The sequence below is a fragment of the Taeniopygia guttata genome, chromosome 1A, assembly GCF_048771995.1.
Source record: "Taeniopygia guttata chromosome 1A, bTaeGut7.mat, whole genome shotgun sequence".
Taxonomy (NCBI): domain Eukaryota; kingdom Metazoa; phylum Chordata; class Aves; order Passeriformes; family Estrildidae; genus Taeniopygia; species Taeniopygia guttata.
Window position 1 is genome coordinate 41345573 of NC_133025.1, and position 26966 is coordinate 41372538.

The 26966-nt window shown below is 34.5% G+C and overlaps 1 protein-coding gene across 1 annotated transcript in view; it reads left to right on the forward strand.

The window, feature by feature from the left end:
• Nucleotides 1–26717, forward strand: part of TMTC3 (transmembrane O-mannosyltransferase targeting cadherins 3) — a 29628-nt gene extending 2911 nt beyond the window's left edge. The window contains exons 2-15 of the mRNA XM_012569060.5: nucleotides 4726–4842; nucleotides 5438–5654; nucleotides 6705–6923; nucleotides 10463–10562; nucleotides 11260–11375; nucleotides 13025–13197; nucleotides 14018–14270; nucleotides 17058–17206; nucleotides 19050–19170; nucleotides 19777–19888; nucleotides 20606–20709; nucleotides 21871–22040; nucleotides 22801–23027; nucleotides 24529–26717. Of these exons, the coding sequence (XP_012424514.1) occupies nucleotides 5466–5654; nucleotides 6705–6923; nucleotides 10463–10562; nucleotides 11260–11375; nucleotides 13025–13197; nucleotides 14018–14270; nucleotides 17058–17206; nucleotides 19050–19170; nucleotides 19777–19888; nucleotides 20606–20709; nucleotides 21871–22040; nucleotides 22801–23027; nucleotides 24529–25340 (2745 nt within the window). The 5' untranslated portion in view covers nucleotides 4726–4842; nucleotides 5438–5465 and the 3' untranslated portion in view covers nucleotides 25341–26717. The remainder of the gene's footprint in view (nucleotides 1–4725; nucleotides 4843–5437; nucleotides 5655–6704; nucleotides 6924–10462; nucleotides 10563–11259; nucleotides 11376–13024; nucleotides 13198–14017; nucleotides 14271–17057; nucleotides 17207–19049; nucleotides 19171–19776; nucleotides 19889–20605; nucleotides 20710–21870; nucleotides 22041–22800; nucleotides 23028–24528) is intronic.
• Nucleotides 26718–26966: the final 249 nt, after the last annotated feature.

The window sequence follows — 26966 nt, forward strand, 5'->3', positions numbered from 1 at the left end:
CAGAGCCTCAGAAGCTGTATTAAAATGATATTTTTAAGTGAGTGTACCAACAGTTTGTATATATCTCTGCTGATGTTCAGCTACTAGCTCTTAGATGAACTAGTTGCTCACCTGTTTAAAAATAGTTGCTCGCCTATTTAAAAATAAAAGTAACCCTAGGAGTGGTTTTAACAGCTTTTCACTTTATCATCTTTGATAATTTGAAGGTTTTCTGTGTGAATTGTAAGTAATGTTCTAAGCAGTTCAGAACCTTCAGTGATCAATAAAGTTTGTGTCTAGTAAATAAATATCCAGTATTGCCTCATTATTGTTTAGTAAATTGGCTTAGCACGTTATTAATGCCTTTCAATCCATGCAAGTGCCATTACTCAGTAGAAGAAACAAATTTAAAGTCATGTTTAAGTTTCAAAAGTTTGCTAGTCAGATGTGTCTAACAGACAAAAACATATTTGTTCCTGCAAGGTTTTTTTAATGTAAAGTGGCAGATAGCTAATTATGGAATGCTAAATAGCTTTTGCATGCTTTTGGGGTTACAGCTGTATTCTTGCCAAGATGCACACTCGCCAATTTTTTTTGAATTCTGATGGACAGAAAATGGCTTTTGTGCTCCCAAATTTCCCAGCTGAGGATACTCTTAGATCATCATTATGCATTTTTTATTTGTGACAGAGGTTTTCTTACGCAGACTACTGCATCTTGCAACATGTGGTGTGCCAAACTGTCTGTAGTGTCATGGATTTAGAAGCAATTGCTGAGAAAAATTGTGTTTTCTTATCTTCTAAAAGTGCTTTGACTCTTTTGGTGGTTGTTACTTTGTTTTTTCTCAGTGCATTTTTTCAGTTTTGTGAGACTCTTACATTTTATTCTTGTCTGTTATTCTTGAAGACTGCATGAAGTATTATAGTGATCTCAAGAAGCTGGAACAGGAAAACTATGTACTTTATGAGCCAAATGGACTTGAGAGTTCTGGTTCTATTTTGTCCTTTCCATTTAATGTCTCTGTACAAATGTGAAAATGGTGCAGTGCAAAGTGCAGATTTCTGTGCAAAACAGCCTCAGAAATGTAGTCCAATGATAGGCTGTTTTGCACAGCCTATTCTTTTTTTTTGCAGTTGGCTCTGATGACTACAGTGCATTTTCTGACTCTCAAGGTTTACCTTGCTGTTCATTGTTTTCAGCTGTATATTCTTCATGATGGTCAGATATTGTTGTAAATTAAAGCATCCAATAGAAGTCTTTGTAATATAGTATGTCTGTCCTGATTTCATCCAGTTAAATGGTAGCTCTGTGGCTGTGCACTAGGCCAAAAGCTGGCAGTCATACCCAAGGGGTGGTTAAGGTATCTGAGGGGCAGTCTTAGAAGCTGTCAAAGTAGCAGGTAGATGAGATGAAAAAATAACCTGAGGGATATTCAGTCTGCTTGCATGTTTAGGACTAGGTAGCGATGTGGAACAAGGGCAATTCACGCTTGCAACAAGTCTGTTTTAAAGAAGAAGCTTTTAGGCAACATTTTGCAGGTGTTTATCAAATACATCCATCACTGGATGTGAAGTTCTGGCACTTGCAAGACCATACTTGGGTTGATCAACATGTCACTTGGGTAAGAAGGAGAATTATTTCCACTCACGTGAGCAGCCCAGTCATATCAAGGCTTCAGCAGCCTCTTGCATGTCTGTGATTTGCAAGGATCTCAGTCTTATATACTCCTTACATGGCTTCTTACTTTCTAACATCAAGCTGATAATAGATTAGTTGGTGTGAAAGTAATTTTGGTTGCCAAGACGCAGTTGCTGTTTTCCACTGAGTTTAATGGCAGGCATACTTTCGCCTGGCTTGATCTTTTATAAACCTCTGCTTTAGTTTTGCATTCTCGACATGTTGGTGATCATTGCAGGTTTGGAGCTTGGAGTGTGAGGGTAGACCCAGCTACAGTAGCAGATAGGAAGTGGTAGTTCTGATGGCAAGACTTGCTCAAAATCTGTATTGTTATGCTAACATAAAGGACTGCAATTTTTTTATTCCATATTTATGCTTTAAATCAGCAAAAGCATTAAAAGTACCCTGTAATCAAAGCAGGTGGAAAAAAGTAATTTTCCTAACTCTGTGTATCTTTATGGTACATTCCAAGAAAATAAGACCTTAGAATGCCAGAATGCAAGTCAGAAATAGTAAATTACCTGTACTGCAATTCTGTGCAATCTACAAGTTCTAGTGGCCTTACATTTCCCATTTTTCTCTCTGTGCTTAGCCTAGAAGCAGAGTGATTGAATATGGGGGCTTTAACAGATTTCCATTATGCCTCTTGCTTTTTAAGACCTAGTGCTTTAGCACACAAATAAAATTTGAGAGTGGTATGGTGTGATGCTTTAGAGGTTACCGAGTTTGGTACAATTCAAGCAGTATGTTGGGTGATTTACTGCTAAAACTAGGACAGTGCATTTTGTTGCATGTATTCATTGCTTACAGTAAATTTAGTAAAACTCTTCAGGATTGCCTGGAGTGTCTGTGGCTCAAATACTTGTCTTGAAAGACCAAAGTATAGCCATGTATTTGCATGTAATTGTATCTGTGATTGAAATGTGCATGTAAAAGAGAAGATGAATTGCAATAAAAACTTTCAATGTTAAATGTGGGTCCTTTCTGGAGTTCTCTGATGGTGGACTAGCCACTAAAACATGAACTTTGGATTTATCTAATACCTGAATTTATTTATGCTTAAGAGTTCTCTTTCATTCAAATTACAACAGTATTTTCCCTACAGCTGGCATGTAGGTGAGTGGAGCTCTGTCAGGGAGCAGCATGGTCAATAGTCGTGTAGAGTGTGCAGTTCTGAGTGGAAGGAAAACTAGAAATTCAGAGTAAAATGAAAGGCTTGTGAAGGCATCAGAATCACTTGGGATTAAGGGATAAGTATAGTAGATGTTTTGACCTACTTTTTCACATGTGCAAAAGTGAAAACCTTGCAAAAAAAATTTCAAAAGTTGAAAGAGTTAATAATTAAGGCTGGTTAAACTTTTCATTCTGATAAGAGGCAATACTTAGGACTCAATTTTGGTTTTTTGTTAGTTGGATAGCAGTAGCTGTTTCTGAATAAGTGTTGTTAAAGAATTAGAAGTCACCAAAACTCCACTCATCTAACAAAGCTTTTTCTTAAAGGTTGAATTTAAATAAATCTTAGAGTTGGTTCTGTGTTGTAATATTACTATGTCACAGTATTTAAAATAATAAAGGCTTGTATGTTGGAAAATCCTGACATGTTTATTGTAGATCCTTTTCAGATATCACTGCTTCTCAGTGGAAATAGTTAAGTAACTTCAAGAAGTAGGAAGTGGACTCTTAAGAAGCTGTTGCAAAAAATGAATTTCAAATTATGGCAGGGTAGAAGCATATGTTTCATATCCACCTTCTTTGAAGGGGGAACTAAAAAGTGCTGAGCTCAAGTTCAAAAGTGTATTCCTGTAGCATGCTTTGTTTGATTTCTCTGGCTGCCAAGAAGACCATAGATATGTTCAGTTGTAAACTTATCTTAGTGTTTTAAAGTACTCGGATTGAGCCTGTGGCCCATGAGCCTGGGCGATTGGAACGAGATGATCTTTAAGGTCCCTTCCAGCCCAAAGCACTGTATGATTCTATGAAAAAGGTGTAGCAACATCCTTCAGCATTGTGGTAGGTTTTTTATTTATTTTTGTTAATTACAGAGGCAATGGAGCTTTAAAAAAAGGCTTTCTTTGTTGAAGTAACATAAATAGCCAGTGCTCCAAGTACTACAAAAGCCCTTAATTGCCATTATGTGAGGAACACCAAATGGTTTGGTTTGATTTCTTTGAAATGATATGTGTCCTGGTTTTCAGTTTAGCTGCACCTGTATCTTGTTGCACGTGTATTCCTTCCTGTACCTACTGCTCCTTTGCCACTAGGTGGTGGTGAGTGATTGCGAGCTCTCAGGTCCAGACTGCAAACTACAAACAAGATCATCTATCTAGATCTCTGTGGCCTGTATTAAGAGTTCAAGAAGCATGTGGACAGCACTCTCAGGCACATCGTGTGATTCTTGGGGTTGTCCTGCTCAGGGCCAAAAGTTGGACTCAGTGATCCTTGTGAGTCCCTTCCAGCTCAGCATGTTTTATGATAAATCTGAACACAATTTTTAAAAAGCTCAGTAGACCAAAGGAAAAAAAAAAATCACCAGGATTTCAGGGTTTAGTACAATAAAGCAGACTGTAGCTTTCAAATAGCTCATCAGCTTTGATGTGTGAATTGTGATAAATATAAGGCTGCAGTTATTATGTATTTATGGATCCACATTATCTGGCTAATATTAGCTGCTCTGTGTCCTTACAGATGTTCCCCCTCTACAGTTTGGGGGAAAATACTCTTGTTCAGTCATGTCCATTTTTTAAAAATCAAGTTATTGTTCAGCTGTCTGTAGCCTTTCAGTATCTTCGGTCCTAGCAGTTGGCAGTGGTCTATGCAGAGTCAACCAGTGGTAAAAAGAAATGCCTTTGACCTGTAATTACCTTCTTATTCTTCCGAGGCACAACAGTATTTTTGAACAACCCAATACACAGTAATTTCACCTTTTGATCAGTTCACCCTTATAATATTATGTAAATCATCATAAAACTGCTGATTAATAATTTCTAGGGCGTAGAAAGTTAAGCGAGATGAGAGAAAATAATACGCAATAAGGTTAATTTTGGGGGTTTTGCATGCAATTTTTTTCAGATAGTAGCCTCATGAAGAATCGGTGACATCAGAGCAACTGGAAGAGTTGAGGAAAAAAAATGACCATCTTGTGAACTTCTACAAAGAATGCAAGTGAGCCTAGTGTGACCTTCAATGGTAAGTTTAACTTTTTATTATTATTATTAATGTCCTTTACCTGTCCTTGAACCCCCTGTATGAAGTTCTATAAGTTTCCTGTTTGTTCATCAGAATGTTTAAAGTTTGTTTTAGTTTTAATTGATTTTGAAATATTTTGAGAAACACCTTTAAACCTAAACCCCATAAATAATTGACACAGTATCTGCCTCTTTGCTAACTTAGAATTTTGTGTATGTTAAATCTCTCAGGATTCCAGAGAACTTATTTTTCATAGTTTATCAGTTTGCAGCGCTCTCCTGAACTGCATAACTGTCTGCTGAAAACTACATCACAATTTATTATCAATGCTTTTTTTTCCTTTTCCCCCAAATAAAACATGAAAAGTAGCAGTGTATCCAGCTTTTTTAAGGCTTTTTAAGGGCAAAATATTTTAATGGGGGTATTTAATTTAAACACTAAACCATGTTACATGTATGACTTGAAGAAACCTTCTGATCTTACTGACTGTTAGGTATGGAGTGTCATTAACTTCTAAAGTATTTGATGTCTTAATTTGACTTCCTAACTTGATAAATAAAGTAAAACTACTCAAGTTTCTCTACGTATATTTCAGTTTTTGTCTATGAAACCTCCTTGAGAAGATGGCTGACGTAAGCCTGAAGGAAGCGGCACTAATAGTTGGTGTGGTGGCAGCCTGCTACTGGAACAGTCTCTTTTGTGGGTTTGTTTTTGATGATGTTTCAGCGATTTTGGACAATAAAGATTTGCATCCTTCTACTCCATTAAGAAATCTGTTTCAGAATGACTTTTGGGGCACTCCAATGTCTGAGGTAAATGGTTTGTGAAACACTTTGAAACATTTAGGAAATTGAAAAAAACCTTGCAGAGTGTTTTTGCACTTCTTTTTCATAGTGTGGTTTTAGCAGAATAGCTTGGATTTGGTGGAATTTGATGGTGTTAGTGTTGTGTACAATAGTATCAGGAAGACATAGCTTATATTCATTCCCTTGGCTCAATAAAATAACTTTATTTTCATAATGAAGTTGTACTGACATCTGCATGATGTTATTTCCTATGTAATCACAATATCAAAATTGAACAACAACTCTCACCAATTTATTTTCTCCTGCAAAAGTTAGATATTATATATACAAGGGCATTTATTTCTAAATGCAACCTGGAAGGAAAGATAACACTTAAACAACAAAGCTTGGAATTAGGATATTGAATCCTTTAAATGTATTTAAGTATATATATGTACATATATATATATGAATTCAGAGTTTCTGATTTGTAACCCCTTATAGAGTAGCTATGTATTATCTGAAAAGCAGCATTGGCATTGAAGCTCTTGTTAAACATTGTTAAATGGCAATAGCTAAAGGATTTTGATACAGTTTCAAAAGTCACACATGGTGTTATTGCTGAGCAAATGAATAAAAACTCACTCCCATTCATGTATTTTCTGCTTTTCAAGGCATTCCACTTTATAATCTTATGTTCATAACTTACAGGTTAGTTCTATGTGACATACTACTTGTTAGCTCTGCAAATAGACACCGATACATAATTAACCAAAGCTTATAGATGCCATTTAGTTCTGTATTCATTGAGGGTTGAGTAGGTTTCTAATCCCCCCCAGTGAATTTCAAATAGTACTTTTTAACATGTTTTTACTTAAAAAAAAAAATCTTTAACCATGTCCAGTGGAAAAATGCTTTTTTCTTTTTTGTTGGGCTACTGATTTTCATATCTTTGTTTTGAATGTAGATGTATGACAGTAGAAGGGGACTGAGGTATGGATAGGTGTTTAGAAAGGTATTTTGGAGTGAAAGTCATTTTGTAAGTTAGTGGTGACTGATTTATTTGTTTCCTTTCAGGAGAGGAGTCATAAATCTTATCGTCCCCTTACAGTTCTAACATTTCGCTTAAACTACTTGTTCAGCGAGTTAAATGCAGTTTCTTACCACTTTCTAAATCTGGTCTTTCATGTGGTGGTTTGCATTGTCTTCCTCAAAGTCTGTAAGCTCTTCCTGGACAACAGGAGCAGCGTCGTTGCATCCTTGCTCTTTGCAGTGCACCCAATACATACTGAAGCGGTAGGTACAGCTGTGATGTGCCTAATTTGTTTGAGCTGTGTTAATTAAACTCAAATTTCATGGTGTTTATAGCTGTTTTTATATATAAAACTCCAGAAATTATTATTTTATTTGTACTTACTCTTCCCTTTGCAGTGGGTGGTGGAAGTGACAAATATCCATGCTCAAGAGTTTTGTTATATTACGTGCAGCTACTGGAAAATAATTAAAGAAACATGAATTTAAGGACTAAATAATTTAGGCCTCTGCTATATACATTGGCTTTTATAACTTTACCTAGATGTTTGTGTACAGTATCCTATTTTGCAAATACTATGAATGCCTCCTAATGCATTTCCAAAATCCCTTGTGGCTAATCACCATGTCTGTTCTGTCTACTTTCTTTTATGTCAATGTGTCTGTCCCAGTGGGACTGTCTCTAGGATTATCATTGCTATGCTATAGCCAGATTAGGCCCTATTCTGTTTGAACCTTCCACTTTAACATAGAGTGTATAAGGAAGAAAAAATACATTTCTCTTCTCTCTTTGATTCTGGAGGAATTCTGTACTGCTATTTAAAAAAAAAAAAAAAAAAACAAAAAAAACCCAAGAAGCTTTATTTGTACAAATTTTCTGATTATATACTTTTTAATGGCAAACCAGGCTTGCAATGTTGTGGAGGAAATGAAGTCTTGTGATCACCATTCATAAAATTTCTTTCTGCCAGAAAATCTGATAAAGCAGATTTGAGGCATTTTCTGCTGTTATTTCTGCTCCCCTTCAATTTGCTTTCCTGGATTTCAATACACAGGTGTTGCAAAGCCCTGTCTCTTTATAGTATTAGCTTATTTTCAGAGAACTGAAAATATTTGAATCTTCTGCTGCTTTGGAGGTGATGCCACTTTATTGAGTGGAGAGATTTTTTTTGGGTGGAGAAGGGGCGAGTAGACTGTTTTGATTTTAATAAAATGAAAGGGATTTGCTCTTACTTTATGTTTTAATTTTTTTGGTCCTGTTTTTTTGGGTAAAGAGTTTCCATCTATCTCTTATATAGTAACAGTACAGATCCATTTAAGCAATTATTAAGAAGCCTGCATCCATGTATTTTGAGCAAATTTTACAGGAATTGAGTTGATAAAGTTGGCTCTTATTTAAGCTACAAATACATAGTTGCTAGAAGTTAAGGGAATGTTTGAAATGAAGAAGTTAAGCATCTAAAAATTTCTGCTTACTCCAAAGCACAAACCCCTGTAAAACTTGGGCAAAATTGTTTACTTAATTTGGTTTCTGGTTCTTTGAAAAAACATGCTTTAAATTGCAAATTTGGCTTTGCCTCTTTGTTGTAAATGTGATAGGATCTTTGCAGCAGTGTTAGCAAGTTGCCAGTGACTTAGGTTAGTGGCTCACAGGTTAGATAAACCATTGTAATTTTGTCACTTTCATTCCAAATTTCAGTGATTCTTTATTATGCCTGAACTTTCAGATTCTGCCGGAAATATCAAGTAGCACAGATGCTTTTTAGTTCAGAGTTAGCAAGAAAGTACCGTGCAAACCCTAGGGCGCACTGTGTGACAGAAGCTAATTGCGTAAGGCCGCGTTGGGAGCTCCGGAGCCGCAGGGCAGAGGGCGTGTAGGGCCTGCTGTCCGCCACGGGAGGGCGCTGTAACACAAGGAGCTCAACGTGGTGCTGGCCTGGAAATGCGAAACTGCGATTCTCCTTGAATCCCCCTGCTGTTGTACTCAGGTACTCAGTGCAGAGTCAGATAAGGGCTCGTTTTCTTCTCACCCTCACCTTTTTCAGTGTGCAAAAAGAAGAACAAGGGGAAGCTTCCTCACACAGAAAAGATGAGGTAATAATGAGATGCATGTTAAGACTAGGGATTTTTATATCTTTTATAATTATAATTGAAAGGTATCTGGTATTAATTTCTTTAATTAATCTCCTAGTTATTAGTCACTTGCACAAGAGTATGAAACAGCAGATACAATGCATAAATATTTCAACCCTTTGCCTATCTTACAATAAATAGATTTTTCCTGGAAAAGTTATCAGAGCAGGATAAGTAGAAGATCATTTTTTGCTGGAGTTCAGAAAGAAGCTAGGCTCTTGCAGTGATGATATATGTTCTTCTGAAGAGGAAATTTTTAGAAAATGAGTTGAATAACAACATCATCGTTTCATTTGTCCTTGTCTTTACAATTTCAGTTCAGTCTTCCTAGTTACTTTGTTACTGTTCTGGCCAGAAGTATGTAAACCACCTTTATAACTACAGGATGTCAACTAACCTTGTGAGTGCTGCAATTTTCTCTCATAAGTCACGTTTGTATCCAGAAATAGAACCTCTCTTTTGGAGGCAGGCAACTGTGGAAGCACACTAACATGCTTTATTAATGTTCTCTTTCAACTGATCTACAGATAAAATTCTCTTTAATATCTTAATGCTAAACAGTTTTGGAATCCAGACCACCAATCTTTGAAACATCTTAAGATATTTTGGAAACAAATACTTAGATGCTCTTCAAAACTGGCACAAAGTGTAGTGTCTTACCAAGTGTGAAACATGCTTTGTCTGTGTGTGATTCAGTGAATCCTTTGGTAAACATACAGTAGTCCTAAGAGAAATACTAAAGTACGATTTCAGATTTAGATAAGAATACTTTCCTTTACACTGTGACCTTGGATACTGAGTTACTTTCTCATTTTATGCTGTGCTGGATCAATCATGCTTGACCAAGAATGTACTAGCAATAAAACTTTCTAGCTGGGTCCAGATGGTAAAAAGTCAGTTTGCAGCATCATCATAGTTAAATCATGAACTATGCAGTTTCCGTCGCTAAATACGACCATCTGCCTCGGGACAGCCTGATATTTTTCAGCCATGTTACTTGTAAAAATTTGGAAGCAATCAGAGGCACTACAGAAGAGGACAAGTGACAAAGAATGGTAGTCCAAGAAGGTACTGTAGGCAACACAGTGGTACTGCAATAACCATGAGCATAATGACCTGTCTTCCGTATCAGATTGTTGACTTCTCTTTAGCATTTTTTGAAAACAGGTCTTGAAATGGGAATGAATCTGTATTTCTTTGGGATTCTGAAACAACCTTTTGCCACATGCATTTTAATGCTTCTCAGAATTTCATAAAATCCACTCCTCTCTGTCTCATCAAGGGGAGAGAGGTTGCTGGTGAGCACAGAGGCAGAAATGTTGTTGAGTACCTCAGCCTTCTCCTTGTCCATTGTTACCAGTTTTTTTCAGTTTTGCCGGTCCTTATTTCTGCTGCCTGGGCATTTGCTTCTTTCAGTTTAGTTTGACCCAGCAGTTCTCTGCTCAGCAGCACTGACCTCTTGCTTTCCGTACCCAGTTTCTTGCTCCTTGGGATTGGTGACTCCTGTGCTTTATGGAATACTTCCTTAGAGATCTGCTATATTTATATAATAATTAATATCTAGTAACATATACCTAGCATTTGCTGAGCTCTTTATTAGCAATCTATCTTAAAATATCAAATAATAATAAATACTGAATAATAATTAAGGTTTTTATTTTGTTTTTCAGGTAACTGGAGTTGTGGGCAGAGCAGAGCTTTTATCATCTATTTTTTTCCTAGCTGCTTTTTTGTCATACACAAAGTCTAAAGGGCCAGATAATACCATAGGTAAATGATTGACAAATAGAGAAATAATTTCATTTCTTTATCACTGATAAAATCATTCTTAAAACCCTAATAGAGGTGAAGTGATTATTCAGCAAGTGTGTACCAAAACTCCTTCAGAGCCAAGATACCCATGTAATGCTACTTTCCATTATAATTGCATTTTTTTCCCAAGATTTGGGCATTTCTTTAATTAGTTTTATAACACCTACTCTAGGAGATGCTTGCACTGACTTTCATTATTGCAATTTCAGTGGAAGCATGCTGAAGTGCCTCAGATGGTCAGTCACAAGTAAACTCCGAGGTTTCAGTGCAGATAAAGGAGGCTTCCATCTTTGCCAGAGTCAGATTGACATAGCAAGAAGTCATGACTCCCTATAAAGTATTCCATTTGAAAAAGTGCTCTGATGATTTAGGAAATACTGAGATGCTTTGTTTTACTTATTATAAATTAGTCTTTTACCCTTAATTTATTTCTTTCAATTTAAAAGAGCAATTTAAAAATTGGTGCATGTGTATTATTTTCTGTAGAGTAAAAGTAGTCATCTTTCATAAGACATTACATATACTAAACAAGTTTACAGAACATGGCATATTCAAACCTGAGGACCCAAAGTCTTCACTTTTTAAAGTAATTTATTTTATTAAATGTGTTTTTTGTAAGATGGAACATTTTCAATAATTTCTTCTTTATTTGCAGTGTGGACTCCAATTGCAGTGACTGTATTTCTAGTAGCTGTTGCAACACTGTGTAAAGAACAAGGAATAACAGTGGTGGGGATATGCTGTGTGTATGAAGTCTTCATTGCTCAAGGGGTAAGCTGTTGAAAAATAAAGTGGATTTCTGTTATGAGACATTAAGTACTTTGAAGCATCATATTTTGGTACTGATCTTTCTCGTTTAAGGTCAACTCAATAGTTCTGTTACATTTTTCAGATTTTTTTGAGTCAGTTCATGTTTGACAGTTGACAGTGAGGGAATCAAATAAATTCCAAGTTGTCCTTTATGTGCCGTGCAGAGATGTTAGCAAATATACTCAGTGAAGACTTGACAGGTCTTAATGGAAGCCTATGGTTTTAGCTGACTGAGATTTGCAAATCCTAACGTGTAACAGCCTTGATTAAACCCTTGAGGTGCATAAAGGTGGAGGATTATTTGGTTTTAATCCCTGTAGTAAAAATAGAGAACATATATATACAAATTCATTTCATCATTTTCTATTGAGTAACCAATTGTTTTAGAACAGTCCTATTTGAATAAGTAATATTCTTAAGAAATTTGTTGTTCTAAGAATACGGTTATCTGATAGATTTCATTTTAAGCATTGATAAGCCTTTAAATTAATAGCAACTTTTCCTTAAAGAAACAAGATTTTCCTTCAATTAAATAATTCTAGACATTTTAATAACCAAAATAAATTAAAAATTTAAATGTAGCAATTAAACTTGTAGCATTCCATATTTTAAGAAAATTTTATAGTTATTATTCTTTAATTGCTTGCAGGAAAATTTTGCAAAAAATGCACCAATAAAAGCCAAAAGATTGTCTATCCTGGGGACACATAATCAAGGCTTAAATACCAAAATCACATAGATGTCTTTGTAGCTGTTGCCTTTGCAGGTCTAGTGATTTAAAATACAGTTTTTTAGCTGGATTTTTAAGGAAATCACCAGTACGTGACTGGTTTTCAGCCCACTCTTCCTTTCTTTTAGTAACTTTTGATCTGATCTTCAATTTCACTGAAGTTTAACAAGAATGTGTAAGTCAGTTGAGTAGGAAAGATAAAATGCAAACTGAGGCTTCTTCTGAAAGCACAAGTGACACATGAACTTAGTTTTACCAGTCCTTAAAAACATTTCAGTTTCTGTAGTTTAGCCACCCGGTATATGTAAAGCAATAAATCATCACTAGCAGAAGTCATGAAGACAAAAGGAAAGAGGTACACTGAGAAGAAAATAGCTTATGTAATGGGAAACTGCAGATTATGATGCTCATGAGGCAAGGAGTGATGACTTACTGCAGTAGAGGCATAAAATACAAAGCCAGGGCTAATCAGGAGGCGAATAGTATTTCTATCATTCATAAGGAATTTTGTTTATAAGGCAAGTTTTCAGAGGGGCTGGTATTTCTGAAAATAGTAATTTTTCTTCTTGAGACTTCCTTTCATGGTTTTCATTCATTTGTTCAAGTCTCTGAAGATGGTACAATTTTTTAATCTGTCAGCACAAAATAGCTACGGATGTACAGGTTCAGCTGTGATAGTGTTAGCAAGAATACTTGACTAATTTATTAGAATGGAGACCTTATTTTGGTGACTTGTCATGAAGGCACTAAGTACCTGAATTAATTAACTATTTGAAGCAGACATTTACAGAAAAACAAGGAAAAAATATTAGGTAGCTCATATTTATCTAAGGAACTAGTGAGTACCCTGCCTGATTATAAACCATTTTTTAATTTGCAGTACACCTTGCCAGCATTATTGGACACAGCTGTACAGATTCTTCGAGGAAAGGGCAGTATTCCTTTCTCTATGCTCCAAACACTGTTGAAGCTCATAGTCCTAATGTTCAGTACACTCCTGCTTGTAGTTGTCAGAGTCCAGGTTATCCAGTCTCAGCTTCCAGTGTTTACAAGGTAATAGTAAAGTGTTTCTTATTTACAGTTGTTTATAAATAAGATGTGACTTAATGAAGTTGGAATGAAATGGCCAAAAATATGTGAACTTAAGTGTTATTCACCTATTTTAATAATATTATTATTCAGTGTCTGTGCAATATTGTATTTTTGTGAAATTGCTAAATGATATATTTCAGCAGCTGTTGAATAAAATGTCCAAAATGTTGAGGTATCTGATCAGGCAGCCATTTAAAAAAGTTTACTGTTGGTAGTTCATCTTAGTAATTCAGAAATTAAATGTCTTATTACTTAAGTATTTTTTATTGTCTCTTTATTTGAATCTTGTCTGGATTCTCCAAACCTCTTAAATGTTTCCTCTTCTACATACAGAATATATTTTACATTTTAGGCATGTACTATGCGGAAAGCATGGCTGTCTTCAGATAGACTACTTGAAGATGTATATGAATGACATTACAACTGAAAAACTAATTTATCTTAAGTTTGAGCAATGTAGAAATATAAGAATCTAAAACTGTCCCTGAAAAAATGAGATGAACTATTAAAAACATGAACAAGCACCACTGAACTCAACATGAGGTGTTAATCATTCTTTTTCTTCAAACTTATGTTGATTATATCCCAAAACAGTTTCATAAACATGGAGGAGGTTCTGTCCCTCTCTTCAGTGAATCACTGTGCATGGTTTCACACCTGACAAATGCAGGAAGATTAGGATATTTTACATGTCTAGCTATGACTAAAGTTTGCCACAAAGTGATTCAAGATCATATCTTTCTTCATTAAAAGCTCCTTTTTCTCCTTTCTTTTGTTTTAGGTTTGATAACCCAGCTGCTGTTAGTCCATCCCCAGCAAGACAGCTGACTTTCAACTACCTCCTCCCTGTAAATGCTTGGCTTCTTCTCAATCCTTCAGAATTATGCTGTGACTGGACAATGGGAACTATTCCTCTTGTGGAGTCTTTGTTAGATGTTAGAAATATTGCCACCCTTACCTTCTTTTTCTTTCTGGGATCTTTGATGGTCTTCAGTCTCCGATACCCTGGAGATTCCTCCAAGACAGTATTGATGGTATGAACGATGCACCGTGTTTGTCCTTTTGTTAAGAGTAAGTGGCACAGGTTGAATGGTCACACATATAATATGCTGTGACCCAGAGAAACTATGTGCATCTCCTTTTAGGCTGGAATGAACACATAAGAGGAAAATTGTCTGGCAAGAAAACTGCTAAATTGCAACTAAATATGTGATTCTGTTAGAGATGAGAATAAATATGCCCCTTATTATGTATTTGTAAACTGTATTGCAGCCTTTCTCAGATATTCAGTGCTCAACTGGCAAATAGGGGCTTTCAATAGAATTTAAATGTGTTTCAAGGACCAGAATGCATTTTAATCCTGCAAGCTGTCTACTTTATTTAAATGTCAGTAGTTGTATATTTAGCAAGAGATTTTATTTTCTTTCTCATAGGTGTAAAAGAAAGGACATATTTTTGCATTTAGGAATAAGGTTTCTACTTCTGTTATTGTTGTTTTGTTTTTCTTCTGTAAGTTGTTTTCATATTATGAAAAACTAATTTTGTCAAGCTGTAAGATCAGTTCCTGTGTCTGTTCACTATTATATATGATCTTAAAACTGAGATGGATTAACAGAAAATAATATTTTGGAAGAAATGGGAAGGATCAAAGGAGCTGGTATTTTTGAAAAAAATAAAAAAACAGTCATCAATTGTTGATTCTATTTCAAATTTTTACAAGGTGAACGATAACCTGATACTGTAGTTTTTATTAGTTCAGTGGTGCAGTTATGTGTACAGCAAACCTGCATGCATTTATCTTGGTCTGCTTCAGAAATAATGCATTTTTTTAGTATGTTAATCAGCAAACAGAAGTTTCAGATGGGTGGAAATATTTATGCATAACCTAAGATTTAAGTAGTTCTTTGCTAAGCAGCTGACAAATTTTGATGCACTTCTAAAAGATTATATTATAATTCTGACTCATATGTGCAATATACTTCCCTAGAAGACCAGTGAAAATGATATCTAGTATTGCTGATGAAATTTCTTGTCTTGAATTTGGAAACTGTGTGTATGAAGAGAAAAAATTATTGATACCATAAATGTGCAAAGTGACATACTCAGAAAAGAAGTTTAACAGCACTTCAAATATGCAGAGTAGTTGCATTTTCCTCCTTATATAAGCTGAGGCATGAGTTTTTCTCCACTGCACTGTTAGTAGGAAAAATGTGTGTGAAGTGTGGTTCACTTCTTTTATAGGACACCTCCTGAATTTTAAGGCTGTTTATTTCCCTGTATTTCTGTTTATTCCCTACCTGGTGACATTCACAAGAGGAAAGGGTTAATGTTTTAATGTTTTGTTAGCATATGTTGGTGTAAGTCAGTTTTTGTTTGAGGGTGGTATTTTTACATATGTTTTTATTATTCCAAGTGCTTTTTATAGGAGGGATTTTGTGGGATCATTCACTCCAGTATGCAAGCCTCTATGTCACCTGACACAGTATAGTCCTGGTTTAATGCAAGTTGTTTTCTTTTAATCTGTACCTATATTGTGTATATAGCTTTCAATATTATGCTGATTTTCTTCAGCATTGAAGTGCCTGGAAGCTGATTTCATAGGAAATGAGAATGCAATATTTTATATTAAATATTAATTGTTATGTGCTACAAAATGAAACAATATGATAGGTCAAAGCCTATTGCTGCATTCCAGTGAGTCATTAATATCCCCAAGTAATCAATGTATTCTGTATGGTGTGAGGCTTAGTTGTGGTTTTGTTTTCATGGAGCTTAATGAAATGCTGTGAATCAGCAGCTGAGTTGTGTCAATGATCCATGTGCATAGTCTTGAAATATCCTTGAAATACAAGATAAAATCTTAATTAAAGTTTTAAATCAGTGTTGTATTTTTATATATGTAATCCTGGGTTGATTTTCACACTGGATTATTTAACTGTTTTAGCATGGAAGAGGCAGTTAATGTCATGCTTAACTCTAGATAGTCAGTTGTACTGAAAGTTTCTAGAAAATTACTCTTTCTTCAAAGAAAAATTCCATTTCTGTAGGTTTGTTTTTGTAGGTTTTTTTTTTCTGTAGCTTGGAGGCCAGCTATTTTGAAATAATTATTCATGTCTTTTCTGGAAGCAGAGAGTGGAAATCTGCTACTTAACAGTCATCCGGGACTTAAAGCAACTGGTCATGTCTTTGCAACAAATGCATTTCTTTGCCTCTTAATAAGCTACAATATTTAATGAGAAGTCAGTCCCAAACCTAAGAACTACAATTGTGCAGTTCTTAAGTACATTGTAATTTCAGATACTTTGAGGTACTCTTAGCACTCTGTCCAAAAACTGATGTTTATTTGGTGACTGATTCTGGTTTTGTTATTCACATTTCTTACAGAAACACAAAACAGACTCTATTGTACTGTAAAAATAGCTGCTTTATGCATTAAATAGGTTGAAACAAATATTTAATTGTCAGATAATGTCCAAAGGTCTTATGCAGTCTTGTTTCTGTATCTGGAACTCTTACTAACACATTGTTTTGAATGTAATTAATTTGTTGATCCTATTTATTTTTTCTTTTTTTGTAGTATAGTAAAGCAAATAGACTTCCAAGCCCTTAAGTAAGGAATAGAATAATTTTCATGTTACTACTTGCCATATTCAGAGTGATCTCAATGTGAAACAGATCTGAATATAAAAAAAAAAGACCTAATATCTTCAATTTATGTCTGTTTTTATGGGATTATTTTTGTAATTTTTAACTTGTTTCTTGGGTACAGTTTGTCACTGCCAATATCTTGATTACTAATGTTATTTGTATTTCCTTTCTAGGCTCTCTGCTTAATAGTGCTGCCATTCATTCCTGCGTCAAACCTGTTTTTTCCTGTTGGATTCGTAGTAGCAGAGCGAGTGTTATATGTTCCTAGCATGGGATTCTGCATTTTAGTAGCACATGGATGGAAGAAATTATCAAATAAAAGGTAAATGAATTCATACTGATAAAAGCACTAATGGGAAAGCTTGCATAGCCATAAATACGGTTATCTTCTATGAAAATAATAGATGAGTATAAATCAAAACTGTTTTAACTTTATTCAGAGTTGATTACTGACTGAAGTTTCTACAATGCATGTAAGTCAGCCAATTAAGGTTGCTGAAAATTTAATCAGTAAAAGATCAAATTTTCAGAAATACCATGCTAGGAATGGATATCAGAGCCATTCAGTATTTGTTAAACAAAACAATTCTTTGGTTAACAATTTCTCCTTAAAAATTGTGCTCTAAAAGCATGTTTTGCACACACTTTTGTGTTTTCTGATATCTTCTGCATTGATTTGGACATACCTCCCACTGATGTGGATGCTTTACCCTTAGCCCAGTGGTATCGTAATGCCAGTTCAGACAAATGGAAAGGCAGCAATTTGCAGTCTATGTTGTCTACTATTGTTAGAGATGAGGCCTTGCAGTAAAATTTACACTAACTGGTGCTGCTGAAGCTGACAGCACCAGATAATGAGAAATTAGTGATATATTGTGGGAGTGTGGAATTCTCACAAATCCCACTACAAGGTAGTAAAAATAGAAGTGATGTGAAAGAAAGCAAGGAACCAGGAGAGGATGGCTGGGGAATAAAATTAGTCAGCTAGTATCATTTACTACAAAAATACTGGAAATCAGGTCTCTAAAATGAGAAAGAAAAGGTTCCTTGCATTAGAAATACGTGGAAAGAATAAAACTTTCTTGTAAGCCTGATGAGTTTACAGATTACTGTATATGCCAGTTCTTATTGATCACTTTGGTAGTGTTTTAGAATTACTCTCTTAATTTTACAGTTCCCCGTTTTTAGTATTTTTAAAACCAAACATAGTAGACAAAATATGCATTTGGTTTATCTTAGAAGTGGACAGGGAAAGAACCTTGCAGTTTTTAGTAAACCCTTGTGAAGTAGGTAGCAGAGTGAACAACTGTTCCATAGGTCAAATGTGAGAAGTAGCAGTTAAGGGTGAACACCTGTATGTCCACTCAAGAATGAGATTTTATTTTAAAACAAATTGTATTCATAATTGTGGGAAGGTTATTGAATGTTTAAAATCTTTTTCATAATTGAATTATAATCCAGAAACTAAATGATTAGCATGTTAATATATATGTTTTATCTGTCATGTTTAAAGTCCAGAAAAATAAACCGCACAAAATGAAGATTATTCGTGACAAACTTGTCACAGAGTGACCTTTGCCCCCAGTTTGCAGCTTTAAAAATAAAATTGCTAGAAAGACACTAAACCTTTCTCCTACTTAGATATTACAGTAGCACTAGGATTACATTTGGTTATGGAAGATTGAGTAGTCTCCACAGACCTCTCCATTAAGGTGTATTCTGCAGTGTGGGAATCACTGGCAGTATGTGCACTAAAGAATAGGTATGGATTGTCTGATGTGAAACAAAAGTATGAAATTATTTTAGTTGTTTTTTTTCATTTTTAACATTTTCTATAGTGTTTTGGAGAACCTCACTTTTTGGCATCATATTTATTATCCTAAATTACAGATAAGTTTTGAGAGAAGTATAATTTCTGTAAACATTCTGTACAAATTCTATTGTGTTGTGTGAATTGGGCTTGTTCTTATTGAGGGAATTGCATGGGTATAACAACAAAGGCAGGTAAAAAATTAATTTGAAATTGAACATTATTTCCTTTCAAATTTGAGTGTGCTAATCACAAATGTGGTCCTTTGTTTGCCTTTTAGCATATGAGATATTTATTCTAATAAAAATTAGAATTGTTGGTGTGCTTACAAGTCTTTGTTTGTTTTATTTAATAGTGTGCTAAGAAAAATTTCTTGGGTTTGTTTGGCTGCGGTGCTATTCACTCATGCCTTAAAAACACTGCACAGAAACTGGGATTGGGAGTCGGAGTACACTTTGTTTATGTCTGCTTTAAAGGTACTGTATTCTATTTGGAAAGGATAATGGAAAGTTCTTGTTGCTGTTCTTAAGAAGCTGCAGTGGAACATGATAAAAATGGACAAAAATTATGCTTGTTTCAGCACATTAATTTCTATATTGAGAGTACTGGCATCTAATTAGTTGCTTTTGGGAATGCTTTAAAAGCAGTGTGATGCACACATAGAAATCCATATGCAGATAATAGTTGATAATTTTTCTTGTGTCAAAGAAGTTGGATGTATTCTCTTGTCTGGATGAAAGCCAGATACGTTTCAGTACAAAAATTACAAAAAATTTGAGGCATAGAATAATTTCTTCTAAGTTCATATGGCATGATAAGGCAGCTTGCAATATATCCCATAACAGTTAAAATGATTTTTAAGATGTTTAGTATTTCTAGGTGCAAATAACTAAAATAAATTGATGTTGCACAAGATCAATGTGATCATTCCGTATGTAGTGTTCTGTTATTCTTTGCATATAGAAGCTTTATGAAATCTGTCATTTGCAGTACATTTTTATGTCTTCATATTGGTAAGAGAAACTCAGTTGTTAAGTAATTTCAACCTCAAACCTTATGCTTTGGTATCTTTTTCTTTTTAGGTAAATAAGAACAATGCAAAACTATGGAACAATGTGGGGCATGCATTAGAAAATGAAAAAAATTTTGAAAGAGCTCTGCAGTTTTTCATACAGGCCACTCAAGTGCAACCAGGTAAAGCTTTGATTAGTTGCCATCTCTTCACTCCTGATATTTCAGTGTATTTAGCTTACTAGCAGCTGCTCAATGGACTGTTTGCTTCAACTGAACGTCAAACTAAGTCATACAGGAAGTTAATTGATCTGGGGTTTTTGGAAATAAACTAAAAAAGTCCTCCATAAAAGGTTTCTATCTATAAAAAGCTGCAAATACTTTCAAAACTATTCTTTGCATGACATTCTTTATGTATGAACTTAAACTGTGATTTCTTATGGAGTATAAATATTGCTTTATTTTTTATTCAAAACTAAAGTAGTATGTAAGAAAATTTTAAAAATCTAGATAATATCAAAATGCACATTTAATCCATTTTGCATATTGTTACAAGAGAAGTTCTAGATAATACTGGGTAATCTTTCCTTTAAGAAGATTATAAATAACCTTCAATTTATATGCCTCTATTATAGCAAGAAATTAGATACAGGGAAGTGTGATGGGGCCTTAAACTTTTTACAGTTTCCCACATAATTTTATAATCCCTCTTTAACCAGTTCCTGGTTAAATTATTATCTTTATAATTAAGAGGAAAAATGATAGAATTGCTTTCTTCTTTGGGTGATGGACATGTTTCATCAGAGTACCTGTAATTCACGCTACCTGAACACAGAGGTGTTTAATTTCATGATGCGCAGTGCATGGAAATATATTAAGTTTCATTCTTTTCTTATTAAGATGATATTGGTGCCCACATGAATGTAGGAAGAACTTACAAGAACCTAAACAAAACAAAAGAAGCTGAAGAATCATATATGATTGCTAAATCATTGATGCCACAGGTAATTAGGAGCTTTATCTACCACTGCAGCACAGAACCTGTATTCGTGATGCAATTTTTGGTTTTTTCCTATTGCTTTGTGGGGTTGTATACTTTAAGTTTACCAGTGTTCCTTTAAAAGCTATCTATGAAAAAAATAGGCTATATACTCATGGCTGTTAAAAAGTGCTAACTTGGAATTCTGCTACAACTGTTTTTAATTTACTTTTTATACTGCTGTGTTGTGTTTTAAAGGGTTTTTGTTTGTTTGTTTCCTGAAACTAAGGTCATAAAAGAAAGCAGCAGCCAAAACCTACAGTTTCTAGTCACAATTGATGTGTTTTCACTTACAGCTAATACATTGATGGTGACTGAGTTTCTGAACTCTTCACAGAAGGCTTAAATACAGCATTGGAGGTTGGAGAAGGTAGCCACAGCAGCAACAAAAAAATTTTGCTGGAACATGCTTTTATAAACATTGTTTTGATACCTTCTCTAATTGTTAAGTTATATTTATGCCTATGAAATTTTACTTGTTCAGGCTCTTTAGAGAAAAACAGAGTAATATTTTGAAGAATGTGTGAAGATAATAAAAACTGTGCTGAAAATGAGATGTTGAGTAGAAGCATGGCACTTAAAAGTTTACTCTGTGAAACAGTATGAAGATTCTAAGTGGATAAAGTACAAACAGTACAGCAGTTTCAATGTCATAGCATTTTCATATTTCCTTGTTACTTTTCATTTTCTATATAAGTAGGGAAATCATTAGCTGTAAAACCTTATTTACACTTTTCTTAGGCTGAAGGGTCATGAAAAGAATTAAAATGTCTGACAGAATGTCAGTTTAAGCTTTAGGAAATTTTTTTCTGACTTGGGAAATTTTTGCAAGGTCTGTTTGGTTTCAAATGGCTATCTACATGAATCAAATTAAGTAGTAGCAAAGCTTAAATATCGTACATCTTTTTTATTCTTTATTTCTATGAAAACCATAGATAATAATCTGTTTATTTTTCAGTGTGATTTTTCTGGAAAAGAATTATAGCTCTTTGTCATTATCAAGAGCCTACACAATAATGTCCAGTAGTACCCTAAAACAAATATGGAAGAGTTTAAAAGAATTCTATACTGATCACCTTTCCTATTTTTGCTCATCTGTGTTTGGTATATATATTGTCTTTGACAGATTATTCCAGGGAAAAAGTATGCAGCAAGAGTTGCTCCTAACCATCTAAATGTTTATATCAATCTTGCAAACTTAATTCGAGCGAATGAATCTCGCCTCGAAGAAGCGGATCAGTTATATCGACAAGCAATAAGTATGAGACCGGATTTCAAGCAAGCTTACATCAGCAGGTATATTTTCTAATTTTAAAGATACATATTTTTGAACAAACTTCTTTGTAATACTGTGAACAGTATTTAGTTCATACAGTTCAATTAGCTGCTGAAATTGTTTCATTTCCAAGTGAGAAGAATATTTGGGACAATAGTCAATTATTCATTACAAGTACTGTTCTTTTAAATTCCTGCTTCAAATGGCATATTTCCATGTAGGTTCTGTATTCAAACATTGTATAGAAAGACACTTCCATCAGATTACTTTATGAATCTCTAATTTCTAACCTCATAGTTAAGTTTTGAACTAAAAAGCCTTTGGTTAGTGTGAATCTTGGAACTTTCTTTATACTTTTTTGTTAAAGATGGTCCAGAAAATGCAAGTCTAACTATATAGTTGACGTTATTGCATTTTAGTTAAGAGTAATGTGGATGTGGGTATTGAGGCTTCTGTACGCTACTTTGTTTGTTGTGATTCCCACTGGGACTTAGGGATGTTCAAAGATGCCTGAACTATGCTTTGCAGTATTATTACAGAGCCAAATCAGGCAGTGTTGATCACTTCCTTTTTTGTTCTTGTCCTGCTTATGCATTTACTCTATACAGATTTTTGAGAACTGAAAGCTTTAGGAATGGACTGTAAAAGAGGATGTTGTATTGTTTTGTGCTTAAAATGAAATAAAAAAATACTGTTATCTGACATCTACTGTCTGCAGGAAGACAAACTTTAAAAAACCTGTCAATTTTCATTTGGGTAATGAGTATGGTTCTTCAACAGGGGAGAATTACTTTTAAAAATGAACAAACCTCTGAAAGCTAAGGAAGCTTACCTTAGAGCACTAGAACTAGACAGAACCAATGCAGACCTGTGGTACAACTTGGCAATTGTTTACATTGAACTGAAAGATCCAACAGAAGCCCTGAAGAATTTCAACCGAGCTCTGGAACTTAACCCAACGCATAAACTGGCGTTATTCAACTCAGCGCTGCTAATGCAAGAATCTGGTATGTTAATTGTCCCTTCTATGCATATTGCATGTTTGCATTTATAGGATCCATACTATTTAATTTTTTTTATTAACGCTTGTTTTTGGAAAGGCAAGAAGTACATAGCATCATCAAAAAAGAAACACTTTATTATAGCTTTGTAATTTGTAGCATATGGAATTTGTGCAAAGTGTACATACACCTTAGTTGATCAGCATCTTTTATACAAGTGCTATTTTACAATATATCTTGCACGTATAAAGAATAGTGTTACTCAAACATCTTCAAAACATTGCGTGTATAATCTTCAAAGATAGTATTTAGTAAAATATGTTTGATACCTGGTTCACATTTATAGTAATGGATTTAATTACTGACTCAAAAATCTAGCTTACGTCTCTGGGCTTGAATCCAGCTCTAGAAATATGAATGTTTTCATAGGTTTTTATACTGCTAATTAGGATGAATTCAGTTGGATTTTCATGCACTTGTTTTTTCATATGTATAGGTCCGTGGATAAGGGTGAGCCCTTAGTCAGTTAAGGCTGTTGCAAAGAGTATTTGGCAAATGAGCTGTTAAGATTTGTTTCCATTTTGTTGAGATAGTAAACTGCCCCTAAGAAAGATAAAACAGAGTTGAATGAAGCTGAAGACACTTGATAATTTTCCATCTCTTCTCACATTGTAAATTAGGTAGTTCAAGACATGCCTTGTTCCTTGTCTGTAGAAGTACAAGCAGCTTCAAACAAGCAGAAGTATTAGCTGTTTAGTGCTCACTTATTCATACTAGAAGGTGCAGTCTTGCTTCAGGGGGTGAAAGAGGGCAGAAGAAAGCAGCTCCCCTATCCTTCAATAATTCTGTGTCTGGAATTTGTTACTAAAATATGTTGACTGTATTATTCAGTAAAACAGCACAGACGACAAGCGTGTCTAGCTAATCCTGGTATTGTCAGATAAAATTGTTTTACTAAATCTTCTTTAAACTTTGATGCAAATTAAAATATAGGGGTTACAGGTTTTATTGTTTTGGTGTTAGACGATATCTTAGCCTGGCTACGTTAGAAGTCACTCTATGTGCTCTCTGTCTAAACTCTGTAAATCTATTTTGATAAAATGAGATCTTCCACTCAAAGTTTGCCTCTGTAAGAGCTGGTTTGTCAGAACTGGTGTCTGCTCTGCATTCCACTTGCTCAACTGTGCATGAAAATAATTTCTCTTAAGCTTGTAGAGACACCTCTTGTATCTGTTGTACCAAACTTAAGTATCATTCAACAGCTAATAGAATAATGATGCTGACTTTGGCTAGAAGTCAACTGTATATAGTTTCATTGTATAAAGAAGGTAGATAACATTTGGTTTTGCTGTTACACAGCTTTAATGAAAAGTAGCATTTTAAACCCTTTCCCTTTTACAGTTGCATTTTAATTTGTATAAAGATTACCATTTTACAGTCTAAAAATACTTCAGAATAAATGTTTCAGGAAATGTCTTGAGAATTAAATGCATTTTCTGTCACTTAGGTGATGCTCGACTTAGACCTGAAGCTAAACAAAGACTGCTACATTATGTGAAAGAAGAACCACAGGATTCAAATGGATACTTTAATTTGGGTATGCTAGCAATGGATGACAAAAAAGATCTGGAAGCAGAGGCATGGATGAAGAAAGCTATAAGGTTACAACCAAACTTCCGAAGTGCTTTGTTCAATTTGGCCCTGCTTTATTCTCAGACAGGAAAAGAATTGATGGCTTTGCCTGTCTTGGAAGACCTACTGAGATACTACCCTGATCATACCAAAGGTCTGATTTTGAAAGGAGATATCCTTATGAACCAAAAGAAGGATATTGTTGGAGCAAAAATGTGTTTTGAAAAAATTTTGGAACTGGATCCCAACAATGTACAAGGAAAACATAATCTTTGTGTGGTTTATTTTGAAGAAAAAGATTTAATAAAGGCAGAAAAATGTCTGGTTGAAACACTAGCACTGGCACCTCATGAAGAGTATATTCAGCGTCATCTAAACATAGTTAGAAGTAAAATTGCATCACTTGGTGCTATGGAACAGTCATCACTTCCATCAGATGGGACTGCAGCTACAGAAGCAAAAAAAAATTCATTTCAGGATTTGAAAGAAGCAAAAAGTGAGAAGAGAACCACCCAATCAACAGTTGATAATAAAGAGCACTCAAAAAATAAGAAACCAACAGAGAAAAGCAGTGTGGACAAAGAGACTCCCAAAAAATCTACAAAAGAAATCAAAGACATTGAGAAAAAGAGAGTTGCTGCATTGAAAAGACTAGAAGAAATTGAACGTATATTAAATGGTGAATAGTCTTTACCATGTCACAAAAGAATAAGGGGAGAATCCTATTTTTAATTATTGTTTAATTTGTGAGTCAACTGGAAAGCGTTCTCAGTGCTTTGAAAATAGAAATAATGTTGACTGTATATCACTTATCAAGCAGAATAAAGCATTACAATGCTCTATATGAGAAAACCACAACTTTTAAATATGATGGAGGGATGGGTGGGAATTGAAGGATAAAGGGTTGAGAAAAATCTTCAATGCAGAATCCTTAATAATGAGAAAATAGCACTCATAAAAGTCATAGCACTCATAAAAGTCAGGGATATTAAGTAATGCTACTTTCAAAGATTTAGTGGAATAACTGAATGGTGAATTAGTGGGATAAGCCAGGCACTCCTTCTTTACCCTAACAAATCTGTTTGTATTCTCATTATCTACATTTCAGTTTAAACATCAGCTGAAATTTTTCTAGACCTCTGCTGTGCAAGATAGACAGTTTTTCTTTGCATTATTTCCAGAACTTAACAAAGTCACCAAAACACCACTGGATGTAGTATAGGAGGATGCAACAACACACTAAAATTTTCAGTTGCATTCTAAATATGGAATGATATCTTAACTTTTAGATGTTCTTTATTTACAATGCTAATGTTTTGTACTCTTTTACCTGTTAAGAAGTCTTATGGTGCTCTTAAAATCTTTAGACTGCTTTTTTATTTTAAAGGAAATGTGTGGGGCTTCTTCAACTGTCAATCATCTGATTGTTTTTAAAAATTATATTATAAAGGGTGGTTTCTTCCCCAGTTCATTGAATGCTGATAAATGCACTTTGGTACAGTAACCAGTATGCTATGCAGTAGTCCATTTTGCTGACTTTATATCAATGGCTGTGGATTGACTCCTTGGTGTAGTAAATTTTTCCTTGTTTATAGCAATCTGGTTTTACTATTTCTGTCATTGCAACAGTATTTCTAGTCTCATGACTTTTTACAACACTAATATAAGCAATGTTTGCTCAAGGCAGTGCGATAATAATTAAACCACTGAATTTAGTCATGTTTAACACAAGACAATGTAGGTAGTGTCCTCTCAGATACTAAGTTCTGTTGTTTTGATACTTTGTCTTGGGTGTGTGGTTTTTATTAAATATTTATTTTGACTACTAAAAATACTCCCATTTATACTTTTTCACTAGTGCATCATTTTAATTTCTTACACTAAACAAAAATCTTTGCAATTTCAGTATTGCTTTTATCCTTATGCAAGGCATATATTTTTGTTAAAATATGCTACCAATTACCTAAACCTGATGTTCTCTTTAATTCTCAGAAAGAAAAGAAGTGGAAGAGCTGAGTTCACTCAGAATTTTCACTGATCATTAAATCTAACTCTTATTCTTCATGTTTTGTCTTATTTCATGATGTGGAAGTATTCTTTAACAATTCTGCTGTTCAGACTTAATCCTTTCTGTACCTGCTCAACTTTCTGCCTCAGGCAGTAATCCAGCTGTAAGATGTAATAATTATCTCTGTGGGAGATATCTTAAATGGGTAAAGGGCTTCCCTGCACAGGCCTTTTATTTCTTACATGTCATTCTTAATGCTAGCACAACAATTGCTTGCATGGTAATAACTGGGGTGGTGGGTGGGA